General features: G+C 38.4%; 4 protein-coding genes across 7 annotated transcripts; 1 reads left to right on the plus strand and 3 right to left on the minus strand.

Moving 5' to 3' along the window:
- Positions 1-347: 347 nt before the first annotated feature.
- Positions 348-2,675, minus strand: LOC131016925 (clavaminate synthase-like protein At3g21360). The gene is made up of 3 exons (XM_057945728.1): positions 1,678-2,675; positions 1,338-1,591; positions 348-764 (listed from the first exon to the last, which is right to left on the minus strand). Exons 1-3 carry the CDS (start codon positions 2,047-2,049, stop codon positions 437-439), a joined length of 954 nt encoding a protein of 317 aa, XP_057801711.1. The 5' UTR covers positions 2,050-2,675; the 3' UTR covers positions 348-436.
- Positions 1,877-9,692, minus strand: LOC131016832 (putative late blight resistance protein homolog R1B-16). 3 transcript variants are annotated; one of them, XM_057945599.1, is made up of 4 exons: positions 9,167-9,692; positions 6,862-9,077; positions 6,417-6,522; positions 1,877-2,012 (listed from the first exon to the last, which is right to left on the minus strand). In XM_057945599.1, exons 1-2 carry the CDS (start codon positions 9,561-9,563, stop codon positions 6,916-6,918), a joined length of 2,559 nt encoding a protein of 852 aa, XP_057801582.1. In that variant the 5' UTR covers positions 9,564-9,692; the 3' UTR covers positions 1,877-2,012; positions 6,417-6,522; positions 6,862-6,915. The 3 variants fall into 3 exon arrangements, with proteins under 3 accessions (XP_057801582.1, XP_057801581.1, XP_057801580.1); XM_057945598.1 differs by having other exon boundaries at positions 1,877-2,016; XM_057945597.1 differs by lacking the exon at positions 1,877-2,012 and adding an exon at positions 5,559-5,768.
- Positions 9,693-12,936: 3,244 nt separating this feature from the next.
- On the minus strand, positions 12,937-14,811 carry LOC131018120 (putative late blight resistance protein homolog R1B-16). The gene has a single exon (XM_057946842.1). The coding sequence runs from the start codon at positions 14,809-14,811 to the stop codon at positions 12,937-12,939; it is 1,875 nt and encodes a 624-aa protein (XP_057802825.1).
- Positions 14,812-18,846: 4,035 nt separating this feature from the next.
- Positions 18,847-22,274, plus strand: LOC131016933 (putative late blight resistance protein homolog R1A-3). 2 transcript variants are annotated; one of them, XM_057945740.1, is made up of 2 exons: positions 18,847-21,346; positions 21,526-22,274. In XM_057945740.1, the coding sequence occupies exon 1, from the start codon at positions 20,016-20,018 to the stop codon at positions 20,901-20,903; it is 888 nt and encodes a 295-aa protein (XP_057801723.1). In that variant the 5' UTR covers positions 18,847-20,015; the 3' UTR covers positions 20,904-21,346; positions 21,526-22,274. Both variants share the same exon structure in this region, with proteins under 2 accessions (XP_057801723.1, XP_057801724.1).
- Positions 22,275-22,625: the final 351 nt, after the last annotated feature.

Consider the following 22,625-nt stretch of genomic DNA (forward strand, 5'->3'; position numbering starts at 1 on the left):
TTTTAAATAATAGATTATCAATTAAAATAACATTAATTACACGTACAACGTACATTCTTTATGCTAGTTTTTCAAAAAAGCCTCGCACGATCTTTAAATTTCTTTATTTATTTATGTAATTTATCCAAAAAAAAGTGTGGGAGGTATTTTAAACTGTAAGTGCATGTGTTTCTACATATTATTGTTATTATGTAGACATTTTTCAAAACAGCCTCTCTACATCCTGAGTGATAATGTGATGGGCTTCGTTGTTTCCTTTCTGTGATGACATTTTCCAAATTAGCTCGGATTATCTTGTTGATTTTTGTCAGTCTGCTCGAAGGAGAAGAGACTCTCCTTTTACTCGAGTTGTTGTGATAAAATGGTCATAATTCACTATTTTGTGTAATCATAAGTAAGTGATCATTTTTGTGAAATCAGTGTTGATAGTGATGGTTTATTTGCATGTAGCAACCAACACTTTTCTCGGTGGGAGGGAAGGCCTTCTACCATGAAGTAAAGCTAAGTTATCGAGGAACAAAACGTCGCCCTTTTGCCACTTGAATTGGATGCTCTCTTCTTCGATGATCTCCTCGTCCGGTATTTCACTTGCATCGGCCATGGTGGCGGAGCTGAGCTCGTTACCGTGCATTCCAACGACGGTGTTGAACCACATCCTCCTTCCTTTTCTTCCCTCGAACACCCTTGTCAAAGGCCTGGGACCTAGTATCGTCTTCACCCCGCCCTCTGCCAGCCATTCCATCTCCATTCCTAATGCCTTGCCCCTGCACACGACATTTACTTTGGAGGATTAGCCTTCATAGATAAAAAATAGTACTCCCTCCGTCACACCTCCATAGTCCACTTCACTTTTTCACTCATATTAAGAAACTGTAATAAATAGTGCTTGGAAATTCAAATAGTATTTGGAAATTACAAAATAGATGTAATTACTCAATTTTGCCCTTATTTATTCTATGTTTCACTATATTCAAATAAGGTTACTTTGGTAAAAAAAGAAATTTAATGCTAATTTAATTTAGAAAGTGGACTATATTGTGGGACATCTAAAAAATGAATAAGGGACTATGAAGGTGGGACAGAGGGAGTAACAAATAGTAACGCTGATCCCTTGTTTACTTTGATGGATTAAAATTTTGGGATATCACAAGATCCTTAATTATTTCTATCATTTAAGTTAATTTTACTTAATTCCTATCTCATTTCAAAGCTGGGATTGAAGTAATCCTACTCTCTAGGATATATAAAAATACTCAATCATGCATTTGATCAATCATGCAAAGTAAACGCTCGCTAAGTGGAGACAATATGACTAGAAAGAGCACGAAATTGCTTACCTCTTCTCTGCTTCTACGCGATCTGAAGTTCCAAATGCATCTTCCCAACCTCGACCTCTCATGGAAGATGTATCGTTTTTGCTTAGGGCCGTGAAGGTGTATCTCAGTCCTTTCCTCTCCATCTCCTCCACCATCTCCGGGTACTCTTCCAACATCCTCTCCGTTACACGGAAGCTAGGCACGATCGGAGTTTCTCCTCCTTCTGGTGGAGGTACTTCACAGAAGAGAATTACCTTCTCTGGGAATTCTTTTATCTGATTAAAATAAAAACCAGTGTGAAACCCTAAACAAAAAAAAAAAAAAAAAGATCCATTAATTGAACTCGTACAATGAAACTCACCAAGACCATCTCATGGTGGTAGTATATGAACTCCGACAGGGGGCCTTCGTTGGCCGTCCAGACCCTCTTGTAGACATGCGTGCGCGGGGCGGGCCCCACGTACCGTATGTCCTCCCACCCGAAGGCCTCGACTATGTCGTTGAACTCGTGTGCATTCTTGACGTGGAAGCCTCTGAGGAGGACGGCACTGTTTTTCACTATCGTCTTCTCGAACCACTCCTTGTTCTCCCTTATGGCCCACAGCAGCCCCTCCACCTCGCCTCCGCCGCCCTCCGGGGGCTGCAGCACTAGCGGGACAGCTTCGCCGTCCACCACCTTCTGCCCTTCGCACCTTCCTACCTTGAAGTATTTGCAGCTCATCTCCATCAGCATGTAGTAAACGTAGATTGTACAAAAATATGCTTAACATTATGGATGCACAATTTGATTTTATATGAATTTGGGAAGATGCTGTTGCATAGCACTTAAACAATGGAATCAGTTGATGATCGGCATCAATTTATATGCTTTCTTGACTTTGTCGACTGTCGTTTCCTACAAATGTATGGTGGCATTCGCTAGCTTTTGGCTTTGTTTGCTTACCTTTGTCCAAGTGTAATCCATGGTTTAAATCTTTGACTCTGCAAATTTAATATTTATTTTTGACCACTTTTGATAACTAGATCATAAATATATTGGTCATTCATTTTGAAAATAAAATAAAAGTGTCGTGATCACTGAAAAATGTGCAAATCTTTAATTGCGAAAATTATTAATTACGATATCCCAACTGCTTTATCTAAGAAAGAGCCTCACATACACCTATGTATCATTGTATATATCTACCTTCTTCTACCTTAAAGCAACTCGAGATATCCCAACTCCTTTATTATCTAAGTTTCTGACAATTGTATAAAAAATTTCTAGAGAGAGACGATATATCTCTATTCTATATTCTTGAAATGTTCTCTAATATGCTACGTAAATATTACTCCCTTTGTCCCATAACAAGTGTCCTAATTTATTTCGGCATGAGAATTTAGGCAAGTATGATTAAAGAGTAAAAAAATAAAAAATGGTATTTTGGGAGATGAGTAGAATTAAAGTGTTGATAATTAAAGGTAAAAAGGCAAAATTAAAGATGGAGGGTCTACCTCTATGATGCACGGATTCTTCAAAAATTAGCATGCATGTACGGCGAATCGGATTCTTTTAGGGTACGATTCTCTCGAATTCTCGTCGTATTCGCACCCGATTCGCCACGTGGCGTATCTTTTAAAACAATTTATAAAAATAAACCGGATTCGCAAATTCCGTAAGCGAAATTCACGTATCTCGTGCACGAAAGACCTACACAAGGTTATTTTAATAATTTTATTTTCAGTTATGACTTATATATTGGACTAATAATATTTGAATTGTTATATTGTTGCTCAATTTATAACTTATATAATTGAAAATGCTTAACTTTTGGGTAAAATAAAATGTAAATTACATATAATTAATTTAAGAAAATTTAAATTGTATATATTTTATAAGCATTATATATCATAAAATTTTAATAATTAGATGTATCCTTGCCGAATCGCACCCTATGATTTTTAAAAACCCGTATCCCCATACTCGAATCGTATCGCCCCCGCATCCGCACCTCCGTACTATGCAACATAGGTCTACCTTCTTATTTTAGAACTAGGATATTTGTTACGGAACACCTCAAAAAAAAATTAGAATACTTGTTATGGGACGGAGGGAGAGAGTATAATAGTAATAAATAAAGCAGCTGGGTTGACGATTATTTTGGCTTTTTCAATAGGATAATTATTCTACTAAGTAGTTCTAGACATCGCTTTGAATTATATATTTTTTGAAATCTTCTGCAAAATATTATAGTCATAGACATTTCTTCAATAACATAAATACTCCATCGTCTCTCCATGAAAATAGGTTTCAAGGGAGAACTGTACGATTTGAAAAAGATTTAATTGTTTATTTGGTAAGTAGATAAAGAGTCTTATAACTAAAAAAAAGAAAAAAAAGAAAGAAAAAGATTTAACGATAGAAAGGTGCTCACACATTAAAAAATGGTGGGTTCATGAATGATAAAAAAAAGGATTATTAAGAAAACGTAGTAGACTATTATTCTAATATTAAATTGTATATTTAATACACTTTATTTATAATATAAAAAAGAATTTTTAAAATAATTTTATTATTTTAAAATAAAACATAATTAAATAATTTTATTTAATCTATTACGTTATAGAGTTTGTTAATTTATTTGAGAATTATTTTAAAGAGGTTTTTACATAGTTATAGAATCAAAAAGATCAAATTGCTAATTAATATTTAAATATAATAAATATCATATTTATATTAAAGAGGTTTTACTATAATTATAGAATTAAATGGAGCAATTTTCTAATTAATATTTAAATATAATAAATCAACATATACGATTCTGATCTATTGGGTCAATATAAATGGGCCAGCTCAACGTAAGACCTATTGGGCCAGCTCAATAAAAGATCTTCCTTATTCACTTTTATACAAACAAATTTAGATAGCATGAGTTTATAACTTTAAGCCGCGGCATGGGCTGGGCCCAGTTTTTGCTCTAGCATGGGTGATGTTAAACAAAGCCCATTTTGGCTAATTATGCCCATGGAATTATGCCAGAGAGAGGGCCAAGGCTGTGAGTGCACTAAAAAGACTGTTCGAGGAATTGCCACAAAGAGGAAGAAGAATGTTTGGGAAGGTAGATGAATTAATCGACTTCCTACTCAAGGTGAGCAAAAAATCCGAAACCGAATAACCGAACTAATCAAAACTGAAATTTTAAAATATAGTTTGGTTTTTTCGATTTTTCGGTTCGGTTTTTTTTTCATAAAATTTCGGTTTTTCGATTCGGTTCGGTTCGGATTTTTTAAAACCGAACAAAACCAAAAAACCGAATTATATTTATAATATATATATTTTATATATATAATATTTTAATAATAATTTTATAAAATCTAACTTCTAATATTTTTTTTAATTTTATAGCTTTTTCGGATTTTTCCGGAATTTTCTATTTTTTTTAAATCGGTTTTTTCAGTTCGGTTCGATTTTAAGTATAAAAATTTCGGTTAATTCGGTTCGGTTCGATTTTTTTTTAAAAACCAAACAAAATATGACTTGGTTTGGTTTTTGGTTTTAACAAAAACCAAACCATATAACCGAATGCACACCAGTACTTCCTACGCAGGTTAGAGCTTCGTGTATCCTATGAACCTAAAGCCTGAAAGATTTCTGCTTCATATTTACTGACTTTATTACTTAAAACAGTTGTCACCACCTATTTGCTAGGTTTGGTTCAAGTTACTGTTTGGCTTCATATGTTGGCAGAATAAATAACGAGTATTGAGATTTATCATCTTATGCTTGTTTAGTTATCTTAATTTGGTTTGCCTGTCTCAATCTTCATTTGTTAGTCGCTTGCTATATTTTCACAGCTATTTTCTACTCCCTCCGTCCCGCAAAGCTTGAGCAATTTTTCTTTTCGGGTTTTCCCATGAAGCTTGAGCACTTTGTTTATATAGCAGAAGTTTTTTCGTTCATTTACATTTTTACTTTTTCACCTACTACATTTAACACATAAAATACTAATTCTTTAAATGATATATTTGGCTGTGCGTGATAGAATATCATTATTTTGGGATTTGCAATAATAACTTTTTATAGTATGAGTGACCTAGTTGATCGAATGGTGATCGGAGTGAAGGATTTGAGATAAATGAAGAACAATAAACAGAAAAGATGATTAATTATGATTCTATTTCCTCATGTGATGATATGAATTCCTAATGAAGTGTTTTACCAATTGAGTTGTACTTTACTGTCATTCTCCTAAAAAAATTGTTACTTTGATTTGGGCTATAAATTATTTTCTTGAGCTTCTTACACCATGGAAGCAATGAAACTAGAGAATAACATAAAGTGGCTCTATCCACGACATAAAAACAGAGCAAAAATATAATTTTCACTAATCAAAGCATACAGAAAAATAGCTCTGGTCGAAGACACTTCTTTCCATTTTCCATCCTCTCAGCTCTTTGTATGAGAATCATTGGCTGCACACACACACACACACTTGATAAACAATACGGATAAGAAACTCAAAAGCTACAACTACTCAGAGTCCGCTATATGCCCTTGTAATTTTATTTCTCATCAATTTATACTCTGTAATTAGGATTTTTACTATGTAACTCACTATAATCTCTTCAATTAATTAACTCAATTATCCAAACACTTTAACAATTTATAGGCTCTTAAAATATTACTCCCTCCGTCCCATTATTAATGAAGTTTTCATTTTTGGGTTGTCCCATTATTCATGGCCAGTTTCTAATTTTAGTAATGATTTTACACTACAAACAATGTGGCCCCACACATCTTTACACACTTTTACACTACAATCTTATTCTCCTAAATACCCGTGCCCAAAAGAGATGGGTCATGAATAGTGGGACAGAGGGAGTACATCTTATAAACTCTTAAAGCATCTCTCTAAAATAAGCTTAGAAACATACCCCCTTAGTTTGACGCTTCCCCTCCAACCAATAGATCAGGGGTTTGCGTCACTAATGAGGAAAATGAGGAATCATTATTGATTCTCTCTCTCTCTTTTTTTTTAAATACCCTCTTAATTTGGTACATAATACCTATGCATGGTATTTATATATAAAAGAATTTAGTTAGAAGGAATTTGGAGTTACCTCATTAGAAGAGTATCATGATTAACGAGTCATAAAACGAACTTGAAGCCAAAACTGCCATTGTGAGAATCTGAGGCCTAGTTCATCACATTTGATTGCATATTTCCTGATGAACAAAAACATTAATCTTTACATGAGACGTTTGGTTTGAATGATAAGACCTGATTGATAAAATAATTCAACTTAATCAAGTGTTTGGTTTGCATGATTCGGCCCATCATCCAATTGAATGATTATTTATCATCTCAAAGTTGGATGTATTATTTAATCACCTCTAGTCCTATCAATTTTATCTATCACATCCACCAAACCAAACACCCCCTGTGCGAATACCTCATCTGAAAACTGAAAACTTTAACAAAGAACTGAAAACTTTAGAAATTTTGACATTTTAACATTTTAACAAAGAACTGAAAACTTTAGAAATTTTGAGATGTGCGAATACCTCATCTGCAACAAAATTAATCTTTTGTTTCGACAGAAGGATGGAAAGAGCACATCATCGATGAGCCATGCGACGAACTTGAACTTGAAGGGCATCATTTCCCCACTCTTGTTGTTTCTCTAGAATCCTCTGGGCCGACTCCACAAGTGACGTCCGCGCTTTCCCCTTCACCTCAATCAGCTCGAGTGTTGGAATTTCCCCGATATCTTCTGGTATTTCAGCGAGCTTCCAACAGCCGTCGAGCACGATGCTTTTGAGCATTGGGAAGTGGCTACTTTCAGTTATCCAATCCTCGAGAAACGACTTTTCTATAACCAAAATTTCTAGTTTAGGAAACTCTCCATCGCTTGTTTCCCATGTGCTGCCTCTGCAAGCCCAATGAGTCAGTTTAAGCACTCGAAGATTTGGCAACGAGCCTACAATAGTCATATCCTCCCAAGGAAGAGTCACACGGCTTAATGTCAACTTTCTCAGAGACTTAGGAAAAGTGAAGTCATCCTTCTGGTGAAACACAATTCTAACAGATGAACGTAACTTCAAATCTTCAAGTTGACGCAGATGCACCAAACTGTTGAGGAAAATTTCGCCATCAGAGCAATCAATCTCCAATTTCTTTAGGTTTGGGATCATTCTCAAGATCCTTTTCCTACACATGGTATGTGACACTATAGAGAGTGTTTGGAGGTTTTCTAGACTAGAAGCTGTTATTCCTACTGGATTTGGTAACCTGCCATAGAAGACAAGATGTCTCAATCTTGGCATCCTCCAAATCTCCTGTGGCAAACGGATTAAATATAATCTAAATTTCCTCCAATTATTCTTTGCGTGAAGGCTTAAAGTCTCAAGATTACGAAGCTTTGAAATGGGCCAAATGGCTGTAGGTATCCTTCCACGATAGTAGACAGCAAGGTATGCTAGATAAAATAGGTCAAATAGTTGATCTGGTAGTGATTGCACATAAACATCTCCTGCATCCAATACCCTTAGCAATCTAAAACCTTCCAACTTGTTTGCTACAGAAATGCCACGGAAGCACAAAATCGTATGGATGGTTAAGCCATATATTTTCTGAAAATATGGTAAACCCGAACGAGTAATTACACTTACACGGCGCTGATTTTTTCTGCCCTTTACTGAAAGTCCGCTGCTGAAGTTCACAAGAAACTTCTCTTCATGCGCTTTTCTTATGCATAAATCCCGCATCAGATCATGGAGGCTGCAACTTTTGATCCTGCCATCACACTTTCTCTTGGTAACCAAAACAAGGTTTCTCTTGACAAGATCCTCCAAAAACACTTCCGCCTCTTCTTCTAAGGTTTTAGATCTGTTCAGACGTCTCAAGAATCCCTCAGCTACCCATAATTTGATGAGTTTTGAGACACGGACCTCACAATCCTCAGGAAACATTCCCATGTACAAGAAACACGGCCTCAGATAATGAGGCAAGTGAGTGTAACTCAAAGACAATATATTTTCAAATTGTCCTCCTTTAGTAACTGAGTTCACATTTTGTGCAATTTTCCTCCATGAAGCTACATTGTTGCTAACCGTGGATAGGAGCCCTGCAACCACCACGATTGTAAGTGGCAGCCCTTTGCAGATTCTCGCGATCTCCTTTCCAACGTCCTCCAACTCTGGAGGGCAATCTCGATGTGCAAACACCTTCCGTTGAAGTAGATTCCAACTTTGTGCCTCATCCATAAAGCGCATATTGTGAGGACCGCTCAAATGATCAGCGTAAGCAGCCACATCAGTTTCTCTTGTCGTTAACATGACTCGGCTTCCATTACCATCTTTAGGAAGTATAATTCTTACATCATCCCAAGCGTCTGTGCTCCAGATATCATCCATTACAAGGAGATACCTCCTGCCTTTCAAGATCTTGAACACTTTTTCCCCAGACGATTCATTGCTCTCCTCGGATCTATCTTTATCAAACTCTTCCATGGAAGATAGGAGGGCTGATAAAACTACATCTGCATTGTAGTCCTGTGAAACTGTGACCCAAACACGAATATCGAACCGCTGCACTGTTAGTGGGTCGTCGTAAACACACTTTGCAAGAGTAGTTTTTCCTATACCGCCCATTCCAACGATTGGGATAACTTGTAAATTGGGCGATTCTCCACAGAGTCGAGATTTTATTGCTAGTAGATCTTCATGTAAACCAACCATATAGTCAATCTTGATGATGGGAGCAGGCTTGGCTAGTGAACCTGTTGCAGAAGAATAAAACCTAGTCATCACAGTGGAATGAGGAACCATTATTAATTCTCTTTGTCAAAAAATAAAAAATAAAATACACCTGCTGCAGAGGAAGAAGCACCAAGTTGCATTGCATCTGTACTGTTATTCTTGATGATCATCACCTCCCTTGTGATTGACTTTGCTTCTTTTCTTATCTTTCTTATTTGCCATTTTAGCTTTGATTTGGCAGCTAAAACATTCCACCAATGTGATGGAGCTTCCACCAATATGAAAGACTCAATAATATGCTCTGCTTCATATGCTAAATCTCTGATTTGCCCATCCAAGATGTTGGCTTTCTCGGGAAAATCTTCAAGAAACTCTTTCAAGAAAATAAATGGTTGATAGATAGATCGGATTTGTTGTTTTATATTACGAGAAATGAAATATCTATCTTGATCCAAGATTATGTTTTCAGTGGTTTGGCCAAGGGAAAGAAGAGCAGCATAAGCCATCTTTGGTGATCACAGTTAAGTTTTTGCTGCTAGATTTTTGCAGATAAAGATAAACTAAGCTGGAAAAATGGCTGAAAGAGAGCGAAGAGAGCAGGGCTAGTTTAGAAGACAGAGAGATACATTATTCATTATTGACCAACCATATGTTGTCCTTTTACAATAAAGCCAATGGATTATCTACTTTATTTTTGCAAGTGGAGGACGAAATGACAAAGTCGCCCTTGGAAAGGTTTTTGTGCGGGCCCTCAATCATTTATGTCTATCAATTCATTTCCTCATCTGAAATAAGTTAGTACTATACAATATGAACTAATTTTATTTAATTCATATTCTATTAATATACTCCCTCCTTCCCGTTAATCAAGTTCCCTTTCTTTTGGGCACGGGTATTTAGGAGACTAAAATTAAGAATTAAATGGTATATTTAAAAAAGTTAATGTTACTTTAATTAAGGGTCTCAGGCTCTAATACACTGCCGCACCACCGCCTGTGCACCACCGCACCACCACAATTTCTGAACCACACCACCGGACCACCGTAGCAGCCAGAACAGTGAACGGAAATCAAAAAACGGAGGCGAACCCTAATTTCTGCCAAAACACTGGGCCTTAATTTCAATTTCTGAGCCGGAACACCAAAACACCACCACAGATAAATCAAAAAATGGAAATCTTTCAATTTCTGAAATTAAAACAACAAAAATAATTGAAAGGGTGGAGGCGAGCCCTAATCGTTTTGGGCGAAACAACAAAAAATGGAAATCTTTCAATTTCCTCTCCGCAGCGGCCGACGGCAAGAGGTGGTGGGCGAGAGCCGGAGGCGGAGGGCAGAGGCGGCGTTGGAGCCCGCGGAGGTGCGAGGCGGCGGAGGCGTTGGAAGTGGAGCAGGAGGATGGTGGAGGCGGCGCAAGAAGATGGTGGCGAAGGCGCGAGGCGCCGGAGGTGCCAGGCAGTGGAAGGAGGCGAAGGGCAGCGGCTGTTGCGGCAGAGGCGGTGTTGGAGCCCGCGGAGGCGCGAGGCAGCGAAGGCGTTGGAGGCGGCGCAGGAGGATGGTGGCAGAGGCGTGAGGATGGTGGCGAAGGCGCGAGGCGCCGGAGGTGCGAGGCGGTGGAAGAAGGCGGATGGAAGGTGAAGTTGTTGGAGGCGATGGAACAAGAGGAGAGAGGGGGGATGATTTAGAGAGAGAGAGAGTGGCAGAATCGAGGTGGGTAGGGAGTAATTAAGTTATTAATCCATCCTTAAGTATAGCTAAAAAAGGAAAGGGGACTAGTTACATGGGACGGCTCAAAAAGGAATACGGGACTTGAATATTGGGACGGAGGGAGTATATTATCAAGGGAAAATCTTATTATAGCCAAAATGCATAAATCTTTAAGTTTTATAGTCCTAATTTCGAATACACTAGTTATATAACCATTTTTTGTTTAAAAGACAACTATACCCACAATTGACTTAGGCAATGTGTTTAATTTGATTTTGAGTTTACTCGATGGTGTCACTACTCGATGGGACTGTCACTACTCGATCGAGTACACCATCGAATAGTGAGTAGTTGGCAATATGTTTAATTTGATTTTGTGTTTACTCGATGGTGTCACTACTCGATGGGAATTGTCACTGCTTGATCGAGTACACTATCGAATAGTGACTAGATTATGTTTTTCATGTTTATTTCTTCTTCTTTTTTGGTTTGTTGGTGCTAAATCTTTGTATTCTGATATTGCACCAGACACCTTATAGGTAGAAGAGACCGTCGTTAATTTATGTAACCCATGCTATTAATTTATACGTACGAGGTACCGTATTTCGGCAAATTCATTTTGCAAATGTTCAAAGGTGGAACGATAGGGCGTCTTAGTGATCACGAGAGATACGCAAGCGTCAACAATGCTCTCCATCACCTATTATCCCTACAGATTGAGGGAGGGAATATTCCTCACCAAGCATGGTTCGATATCGATGGTCGTATCATCCATTTTACACAGTGGATTATGCACATATCACCACACTTCACTTTGGATTTAGTAAGTTTGATCCTCCCACTGACACCAAATTCCGGCTACTAGTATCTTCACAGCTATCTTGGTCATCATCCCACAAAACTAACTTAGGTTGAAATTCAAAGCAAAACAACTCGGGACGAATCCAGCCACATCAACCACGTCAGTTTCTCTTATCGTTAACATGACTCGTCTTCCATTACCATCATCGGGAAGTATATTTCTTACATCATCCCAAGCCTCTGTACACCAAACATCATCCATTACAATGAAATACCTCCTGTTTTTCAAGTTTTTGAACACTTTCTCCTATCACTCTTACTTGAGTCTCAAATATTTATTACTTCAGATATTAGAAAATCAAATTGATGAATGAGTTGATCTGTCAAAGCAATAATCTTTCTATGCCTACATCTAACTCAAGTAAAAAAGTGCACAGTTGAATAATATGATGAAGACATTGAAAGCAAAAAAAAATTACAGAGCAAAAAAGAGTGCAAAGCTTGTAAAAACTAAAAAGTATAATTTGGTGCAAACGTAATGCCCAAACCTAAGTGGGCTCAGCCCCGCACTTACAAAGAATAGCTTTTGGAGCAAATAAAAAGCCCAAACCCAATTGGGCTCGTAATCAATTACTATGGGCCAAAGAAGCCCATACTCAATTCATTAAAATAGTCAAGGGGGAAAGTGAATAGACTTATGCTTATTATTGAGAATTTAAGATCTTCTATTGCAAATTTGTGTGGCATTATCTATTGCATATATAGATGAACGACATGTGGCAATCTTAAGGGTTCAAGATTGCCCAATGTTAGGGTTTATATTTTCCTTAAATAAACCCTAAAATGTCAATCATCTATAAATTTAATAGGAGAGATGTCACATTATAATGCAATAGATTATCCGAATTGATTGTTGAGAGGCCTACTTTGCCACAATGACAACTATAACTCTGTAAGTAAAATAATGTAAACAAGAATGTCAATCCACACATACATTCAACTTTGAGAAATACATGATAACACAGTATATAGCATTCAGATTTATTTTAAACTAGCTAGCTTGCAAAAAAGCAGGAGTTTATCAACTATTCATGCTTAAACATTTCACCTTAACTCTCTGCTTCTTTCATAAGTCGAATATCTGATAAGCTAGCTAGCTCCAACGATACTGTGCATCTGAAAAAGAAAAGAAAAAGTGACAAGAATCAACTGACATTCTACCAACAGAGAAATGTTCAAAAGAGAGGAAGATGCAATTAGCATACTAATCTTATTTCTATAAAGCATGCCCGCTAAAAATGGTGTCAAATCATTCAACTTTTATAAATTTCTTACCAGACATGAAGGGCAGAGTCAAGTTTGAAAGATCATATCAAAAACGCTTCAAACGAACTTCAAGGGCATCCCGTTTCTCTTTTATCTCTGTCGCCGAGTACAGAAGAGATCGGTTATGATCATCGATCTCAATCAGTTCAAGCGTTGGAATCTTTCCAATATCAACTGCAATCTTAGACAAATACAGACAACGATGAAGCATTAGGCGCTGAAGCCTCGGAAAGTGGCTACTTTCAGTTGTCCAGTTCTGCAGATTAGATTCATCAATATGCAAAAGTCTCAGATCCACAAATCCTCCCTCAATAGTTTTCCAGAGTTCCCCACTGCAAGCATAGTTCTTTAGTTTCAACACTTGAAGAGAAGGCAACCGGCCAAAAACCATCATATATGTCCAAGGAAGCCTCCATCCACTCAATTCCAACTTTTTCAGCGATCTAGGAAAATAAAATTTGGGACACAGTTGAAATGAACAATGCGTCTCCAATTTCAATTTCTCCAATCGACTTAGCAAACCAAGACTACCAAAATCAAAGTAGTTTGGACGAAACTTCTCCTCTAACGAGTAGCATATTTCCAACTTTCTAATGTTTCGAAACTTACGCACCATACTAGAACTGAATACAAAGTTTGTTGCCAGAGAAAGTGTTTGGAAGTTTTTTAGAGAAGACTTTGCTGAATCTTTTGGATCGGGTAAAGGAAGAAATGAAAAGGCGATAAGATGCCTTAATTGCTCCAGATTCCAAATTTCGTCAGGCAAGCTAACCTCCGATCTATAAATAATTAAAGTCTGAAGATTATGAAGCTTTGATATAGCTGAAGGAATAATATTGCTAGGAATTTTGGAAGCAAGGTAAGTGAGATGAATCAAATCAAACACTTGACCTAACTCCCAAAATGCATGATCCTTTCTACGTAAAACGTGAAGGACCTGAAGTGACTTAAAATTCTCTATAGAGCCTTTGGGCCTATACCCTCTCTGTGAAATACATATAATAGAACGGGTGCATGAGCTATGCGTAGAGTCTTTAAGATCAAGATCATACCAACTAACACTTACGCGTTGATGATTTTGTAGCACTTGTGGAAGAAAATGCCTTCTCACGATAGGATTAGGAAAGTAATCCATAATAGGTAGAAGGAACTTCTCTTCCCCAGCCTGTCTTGAACAAAAATCCCGAACCACGCTATGAAGCTTGCACCTTTTGATTTTGCCATCACTCTTCTTGCTAGTAACCAAAACTAGACTTTGCTCGACCAGCACCTCCAAAACATCTTCCGCCACCTCTTCCAACGTTTTAGATTCATCTCGACCTTCCAAAAAGCCCTCAGCTACCCAAAGTTTGATGAGTTCTGAGACACGGATCTCATAATCTTCAGGGAAGCCTGCCATATACAAGAAACACTCCCTCAAATGTCGAGGCAAGTGTTTGTAACTCAAAGATAATAATATAGTTTCCAACTGTCCATCATTTGCCCCAATTCGCTTCCACAACTTTGGAGTTCTATCAATCTTGGATAAAAGTCCTGCCACAGTAACAATTGAAAGGGGCAATCCTTCACAACGTTTTACATATTTTTCCCCAATTTCTTGTAGCTCAACAGGACAATCTTGATCTCCGACGACCTTCTTCTGGAACAAATGCCAACTTTGTTGGTCATCCAAGAAACGCAACATATGAATGGGGCTCGCAGAGTTAGCATAAGCAGCTACATTCTTTAGCCTTGTGGTTAATATGATTCGGCTTCCATTATTATCATCAGGTAATAGCCTCTGTATGTGATCCCAAGCTTCCATACCCCAAATGTCGTCCACTACTATGAGATACCTCCTACCTTTTAAGTATTTGTATATTTCAGACTCCTTAACCTTGCATTGTAAATCACTCTCTGCTTGGATTCCCTTTCCTTTCATCGAAGCAAGCAGATTTGAAAGAATAATTTCTACATTGTAATCTTTCGATATTGTGACCCAAGCGTGAAAATCAAAACGATAAGTAATGAATGTATCATCATAAACAATTTTAGCGAGTGTGGACTTACCAATGCCTCCCATTCCCACAATAGGGAGGACTTGCAGCTCGGATGAATAGCTTGTAAGCCATGACATTATCTGCAACCTATCTTCATCAAAACCAACCACAACATCTTTGCTTGTCGGTGAAGATCTTGACGATGAACCAACAGCAGTCCACTTAATTCTCTCCGCTAATCTCCCCAACCGGTTTGAAATGCTGACAGTCAACTCTGTTGCTACAGCTTTGATCAAAACCATCAAAATCTTCACCCTTGAGTGCAGATCTTGATGATGAACCAACAGCTGGAGAATCACTCAGTCGTCCTATGTTCTTAACTGAATCTTCAGCAGTTGACTTAATTCTCTCCGCTAATCTCCCCAACTGGTTTGAAATGCTGTCGGTCAGCTCTGTTGCAACAGCCGGAGAATCATTCAGTCGTCCTACGTTGTCAACTGAGCCTTTAGCAGTCGACATAATTCCATCCGCTAATCTCTCCAACTCGTCCGAAATCTGGAGAAACTGCTCTGAAGCCATTACACTCTCGAGTGCAGATGTTGATGATGAACCAACAGTTGCATAGTCTTCAGCTGACATAATTTCCTCTGCCAATCTCCCCAACACGCCTGAAAAGTGGAGAATCTGCGTTCTCACTGAACCCAGATCTTCATCAAAACCATCAAAATCTGCACTCTTGAGGGCAGATGTTGGTGACGAACCATCAGCGGTAGAATTGTCTATTAAGTCTCGAGCAGTCCACTGAATTCTGTCCGCTAATCTCGCCAAACGATTTGAACTGACAAACAGCTTTGTTGCTAATGTTGGATCTCCATCAAGATCATCAAAATCTTCACTATTGAGTGCAGATCTTGAAGATGAACTAACAGCAGGAGAATCACTCTGTCGTCCTACGTTGTCGGCTCTGCTTTCAGTTTGACATCAAAACCCCTCAAATGATAACTTAAGTTGAAATTATGTACGTCAAAATGGTCTCTTGCAGATCGACAAAATTCTCTCCACTCTCACCAACAAGTATAAAAGGCTGACAATCAGCTCTATTGCAGATCTTGATGATGAGTCACTCCGCCTTCTTACGTTGTTGACTAGGTTGTCGGGACGCTTGCAGTAGTCCACCACATCTCCGGCAGTTGAGGCGAGCTCCTCTGCCAATTCCCCCAACTGGATGGAAATTCTCGAACTCGCCTCTGTCGACGCACAATCTGAGACATTTTCTGGGGAGAAAATATACTCAATAATCTCCTGTGTTGTCTTTACTACCTCCCTGATTGCTTCTTGTTTTGGGAAATGTTTGAGATTCAACTGCAAGACCACAGCTTTGTCGTGGATGGATATAATTCGTAGTTTAACACGAAGAGTGGTGAGATCATCTTGGCGTCTAAGGATTTGGCGTAAAGTTTGTAGCAGGGAATCGAGAGCTTCAGAAGCCATATGAGGTGTACGCAAACAATTTTGTGAAACTGAATGTTTGTCGGTTTGGATTGGAATTACCAATCCTTCCTCTGATTTGCATACAAATCGTCCAAATTTTAAAAATGGCGGAGAAAGAGTGCAGAATGTTTCAATTGAGGGGCCCGCGGAAGGAGTCTCTCTTGTTTTGATTTTGGCCTCTCTCATTTGAATCCGTTGGTTATATAGTTTTTTTGGCCGTTGTTCTTGTAGTTGTCTATCTTGTCAAAAACTTTGCTTGTTGGTTTGTTTTTTATTTTATTTTTTGTGCGGGTAGTTTGTTATAATGTTAAGATAATTAAAATGTACTCTGCTCTGCGCCGATGAGGCATAGTTAAAGTAACAAAGTTGAGAGCGAGAGACTCTCCTTTGTGAGAGGTCTAAGATTCAATTTTGTCTCTGTGCGTATAGTTTTCCCACTTTTGTGTGGGTAGTGTTTTTCACATTTGTGTGTAGGTAGTGTTGTGCCTGCGTGCGGTTGTTTTTCCAACTTTGTGTGCTGTAGAGGTCCTGCCTACGTGCGAGTTGCTTATTTAATTATGTATTAGATACCTATTGTAATTCTTAACTTTTGTGTGAATAGTGTTTTCCACATTTGTTTGTGGGTGGTGTGTGCAATTGTTTTCCCAACTTTGTTTGTTGTAGAGGTCCCGCCTGCTTGCAAGTTGCTTATTTGATTATATATTAGATACCTGCTGTAATTCTTAAAAAAAAGAAAAAAGTACTCACTTTGTGTGTGGGTAGTGTTTCTCTTGCGTGTAGTTGGTTTCCTACCTTTGTGTGGTGTAGAGGCCCCACCTGCGTGCGGGTTGCTTATTTATATTAGATACATGTTGTAATTCTAAAAAAAAATAAAAATTGTTCATTCTGTCTATAAGGAAGTAGGGCTGACAAATCGTGCGGATCGGGTCGACCTGGTATCGACCCGACCTGATAAGGTCAAACCCGAACCCGACCTGATACACCTAAATCCAAACCCGACACGAACCCGATATCAACACAATTTGAGTCGGGTTGACACGACACGATACCGACACGATCTGATAACGACCTGATAACAACATGATTTGAATTGGGTTGACACGACACAATAACGACACGATGCGACTACGACCTGATAACAACACGAATTTGATTTGATTCATTCACAGCAATAATAATAAAAATACAAGATTCGTCACATATGCTCAACATATCCAAACTGAAAATACAATCAATATAATGCATTAAACCAATAAGCATCAATATATCACATATGCTCAAACGAAAATAACAATGCATCAACCAAGAGTCGTCAATCCCTCACATAACTACAACATAATCCAAGTGAGCTTAACAAAACATAACTAGACCAAGTGTTTATCCAGAATTTTCGCTATTCTTACTAATGACAATGCCAATAAGCTTAACAAAATATAATAATCCAAGTGACAGCCTTCATGCAATAGTGGAGACCGAAGAAGATTCGGTTTAAGGCGAACAAAGAGGTGCCACGCCGTGCCTCCTACGTGGCCGTGAGAGTCGACAGTGGAAGTGACTGGGAGGGGTGGCGAACGAAGAGGGGCATCGCCGGAACGCCGACGTGGCCGTGAGAGTCGACGTCAACGGTGGGAGAACCGGAGAAGAGAACTTGGGTGTGCGGCGGAATTAGAATTGAAGGGGTGTGCGGCGGAAGTTGGAAGAATGGAAGATATTGAAACCCTAAACTAAAGTGAAGATAAAAAATTAGAAATCAAAAATTAAAAAATTAAAATAAATATTTAATAAAAATAATAATATTACTATCGGGTTACCTGAACCCGATCTAACCCGACCCGAATCCGACACGAAATTATCAGGTCCTTATCAAGTCGACCCGATAAGGACCCGAACCTTATCGTGCGTGTTACTAACCCATTAATTTCGTGCGATTTTGTGTCGTGTCGAAAATTGTCAGCCCTATAAGGAAGTATCGCATTTTTTATTTTCGTCCCTCCCATAAAAGAGTATCACCTCCATTTTGAGACATGACCCCACACATTATTTACCACACATTATCATTTTTTAAAGCAAGTAATAAGTTTCTTTCACCACTCAATATATTATCTACCAAACAGAGGGAGTATTATGTTAGATATGTATGTTCAGCAATGATCCCAACTTCAGATACTCCCTTCATCAACAAAAAAGAATTTCAAAGTGAAGAGTTGTATTTCAAATTTTAAACTATCACATCCTAACTTCTTCCCTATATTTAATTATAAATTGTATTTTATTTTATTGTGAACTAATAATATACCTTTATTTTATTTTTTTATATTAATAATACCCGTATAAATTGTATTTTTATTTTATTGCAATAACTAAAAGAAATTCATTGACCACATATACATTATTCTTTTGCTGAGGACCTCACCAGGTCACCATTAGCTCTTTTCGTCTCCCCCTATGCCTTATCTCTTCACATAGACACATTTTTCATCGTCCAATTTATCTCTCTCTCTCTCTCTCACACACAAACACAGTACTTTTGTCATCTTCCAAACCATTTGACTTCATCATTAAGCCTTGGTCGAAAAGTTTGATCTTCAGCAATGGCTTTTGCTGCTCTTGTTTCGGTAGCACAAGTCAGAGACCAAATTCTGAATCATGACCAATAATATCCCATTCCTATTCCTTCGGTATAATAAATTGCATCAATCCATTTCCACACTACTTTCTCTCAGTCACTACTCGATCATTTTTCAACAGATTGGAACACTATCGAGCTGAAAACCTTCCATCAATTTTGGAGATCGATCGAGTCAACTGTTGAGTTCAATCAAGTCAGTCATGCGATCGAGTGATTCTCCAGCTGCTGCTCCAACATCAACCCTTGCGCCGACGGGAAGAATTGATGCGGTTGGTCTTGATCGCGATGTCGAGGCAATGTTGAGTCGCCTCCGACGAGATGCCGACGAACTCCAAATCATTCCGATAGCTGGCGCAGGAGGAATCGGTAAAACAACTCTGGCTCGAAATGTTTATCACGATCCTTATCTCATAGACAAGTTTGACATTCGTGCTTGGGTTACAGTATCTCAGGATTATAATTTTGGTAACATTTTCAAGAATTTGCTTGTTTCCATGAAAGTGTTTGTCAAAGAAGATATAACTAGATTGAGCAAAGAGGAAATGGCTTTAAAAGTGTACCAAACCTTAACAGATAGGAGGTATTTGATTGTAATAGATGATATGTGGAGTACCAAGGCTTGGGATGAAATAAGGTCGTATTTTCCCAACAACTCCAATAGAAGCAGGATCATATTGGCGACGAGGCTAAAAGATGTGGCTGCTTATGTTGATTCTTCGGAGAAATTCCATGAGATGCAATACTTGGATGATTTCCAAAGTTTGATTCTACTTAAGAAGGAATTGTGTAAAGGAGAATGCCGTCTACCTATGTTGGAAGCGATGGAGAATATAGCAACAAAGATCGCGAAAAGCTGTGGAGGGCTGCCCCTTGCAATTGTGGTGACTGAGCGAGACTGAAGCCGACTGGGAGCAGATCACTGCCAACATAAATTTGGTCATCACAACAGATGAAGAGAAGTATGCTGCAATATTAGATTTGAGTTATACCAATTTGCCTCATCATTTGAGGCATTGTTTCTTATACATGGGAGCTTTTCCAGAAGATTATGAGATTCGAGTCTCAAAATTGGTGAAACTTTGGATAGCTGAGGATTTGGTAGAATCAACTGCAACCAAAACCCCTGAGGAAGTAGCAGAGGTGTGCCTGGAGGATCTGGTTAAGAGAAATCTTGTTTTGGTTACGAAGAGGAAGTCTAATGGCCGGATCAAGAGCTGTGGCCTTCATGATCTGTTGCGCGACTTGTGCCTTATGAGATCGTTGGAAGAGAATTTTCTACTAACTTTTATGGGTTCGTTTTTTCTTCCTGAAATCTTTGCAACGCAGCTCCGTATTAGTATTTCTCATTCCAATATTCTTGCACACATTGATGGCTCAACCATTCATACTATTATATGCTACAGTCATAGTTCAGTAGACTCTTTGGAAAAATTTAGGAAGCTCAGGATATTGGATATGCTAAACACCAGTGTCCCAGCTCAAGTGTTTGAGCTTCGTGATCTTAGATTTCTTGCTTTCAGCTACTCCGATGCAATTCTTGAATCCACATCAAACCTTGAGAATCTCCAAACCTTGATTATTTATCCAAACGATGCATCTATATTGGTTCATTTTCCACTTGAAATATGGAAGATGCCACGGTTAAGGCATCTCATCTCCCCCTCTGTCCATCCCTTACCCCATCTTGATGGAGCAATGTCTCCTTCAGAAAACTTACAAACACTTTCACTTGCAACCAACTTTGAATGTAGTGAAAGGATGTTGGAAATGATTCCTAATGTTAAGAAGTTGGGCATATGTTACTATGAAGAGAAGGTTGATGGGGACTATCATCTAGAAAACCTTCAACGTTTGAAAAAACTTGAGAAATTGAAAATAGAGATATGTGCTGATTTCTCTCGAGGCCAAGTCTGAATCCTGTTTTTCCAGAGACGTTGAAAAAGTTAACCTTGAGTGGTTGGCGGCGTCCTTGGACAGATTTGAGCATTGTTGGTTCGTTGCCTAATCTTCAAGTGCTCAAACTGAGAAACTATGCTTGTGATGGAAGCATTTGGGAAACAAGTGATGGAGACTTCAAGGAATTGAAATTTCTTCTAATTGATGAATCAAATATTTAGAAATGGTTGACATATAGCAGCCACTTTCCGAAGCTCAGGAGTCTAGTACTTCAACGGTGTCCTTCTCTTATGGAGATTCCAGATGATATTGGATACATTCCGACACTTGAACTGATTGAGATTGATGGCCGGAACAAATCACTCGTGGAGTCGGCCAAAAGCATACAAAAGGAACAAGAAACTGACTATGACAATTACAGCATTCAAGTTCGTTATTGATATGCTCTTTTGATTGACGAGGTTTGCGATTATGTTTGTCTTCCTTTCCCATCTTAATTCAATTAAAAACTAGTGCTCTGCTTTTGATTTTATTTATTGTAGATTTTACCAATGTTGTGTGTTGGAGTTAATTTTAACTCCATAAAACTTTCCTAAAGTTTTGGTTTGTTTTGCCTTCTTCACGTACGTGTGTTTTGTAGGGTTCGAATGGCTGAGTCAAAGAGAGGTTGAAGACTCCTACAAATGAGGAAGATGAGAAGAGGGAAAAGAGAGAGAAAAGGAGTGGTTGAAGGCTCAAACGTGGCTGTTGGAAGTTAAGGGAAGAAAGTTGGTGGAGTTTGTTCCTACAAACAAGGAAAACCTAACCACTTCAACAACCACTCCATCCATCACTTGCAGCACGTTTTTCAAGGCTTGGGGAGCAAGTTGGAGACGCCTATATAAGCTGGGGAAGAGTTCTCATTCAAAGTGCAGCTTGAGAGGGTGATAGGCGATTCTTGTACGAGTGTTATGTTGTGTGTTACGATAACATCTTTTACAACACTCATTGTTCCTTAAGTCTGCCAAGAGCTTACAAAGAGAAATCAAGCCATGTAGGGCAATTGTGTACGAGTGTGATTCCGCATGTTGGGATAACATCAGAGTTAACACTCGTTGTTTTATTTTGTAAGGTTTCGGAGTATTACTCTTGAACCGAGTTTTGTTTTTTAATGAGAGTATCGTATGTTCAATACCTAGAGTCTTGTAAAGGTATAGAACGTGAGTTGTTCATTCTCGATTTAGTCATTTTGCCATGAGGCGTCTTCAAGTTATACTTTATAACTTGAAGAATTTTTGTATCTCCTTGTGTCTTCTCCCATTTTTATTTATTCCGCTGCCTTTTACTCTGTAATTTTTGTGCGTGCTGTTCCAACACACTGCACAACATTTTGTTCCAGAAGAAGCAACACTATCATTGTGAAAATCGAATGAGGCGGCCGCCTTGAGGCGCGCCTCAAGGCGAGGCGGTGATAAACCCGCCCCGCATATACGCCTTTATGCATATTTTACAAATTAGCGCCTTAGTCCTATTGAGGCGTCTCCTCAAGGATTAAATTCTGAATGAGGCTAACAACTTAGTCCTATTGAGGCGCCGCCTCAAGAATTAAATTCTAAATGAGACGGTGATAAATAATTCAACTTTTAAACCTATATCAGCCGCAATTATTGACTTCTTTTATTCTCTTATTTGCAACTTCTATATCAGCCGCAACTTTTATCTAAGTGGGCCCTAAAAATATTATAGTTTAATCCTAATATA

This window comes from Salvia miltiorrhiza, chromosome 3 (genome assembly GCF_028751815.1).
Source record: "Salvia miltiorrhiza cultivar Shanhuang (shh) chromosome 3, IMPLAD_Smil_shh, whole genome shotgun sequence".
Lineage (NCBI taxonomy): Eukaryota > Viridiplantae > Streptophyta > Magnoliopsida > Lamiales > Lamiaceae > Salvia > Salvia miltiorrhiza.

Coding starts and splice junctions, on each gene's coding strand:
- LOC131016933 (XM_057945740.1), top strand. CDS start 20,016: ATGGGAGCTTTTCCAGAAGATTATGAGATTCGAGTCTCAAAATTGGTG.
- LOC131018120 (XM_057946842.1), bottom strand. CDS start 14,811: ATGAAAGGAAAGGGAATCCAAGCAGAGAGTGATTTACAATGCAAGGTT.
- LOC131016832 (XM_057945599.1), bottom strand. CDS start 9,563: ATGGCTTATGCTGCTCTTCTTTCCCTTGGCCAAACCACTGAAAACATA. Junction 9,078..9,166: donor TGCTTCTTCCTCTGCAGCAG/GTGTATTTTATT, acceptor CTTCTGCAACAG/GTTCACTAGCCAAGCCTGCT.
- LOC131016925 (XM_057945728.1), bottom strand. CDS start 2,049: ATGCTGATGGAGATGAGCTGCAAATACTTCAAGGTAGGAAGGTGCGAA. Junction 1,592..1,677: donor ACCACCATGAGATGGTCTTG/GTGAGTTTCATT, acceptor TATTTTAATCAG/ATAAAAGAATTCCCAGAGAA. Junction 765..1,337: donor CGCGTAGAAGCAGAGAAGAG/GTAAGCAATTTC, acceptor TGTCGTGTGCAG/GGGCAAGGCATTAGGAATGG.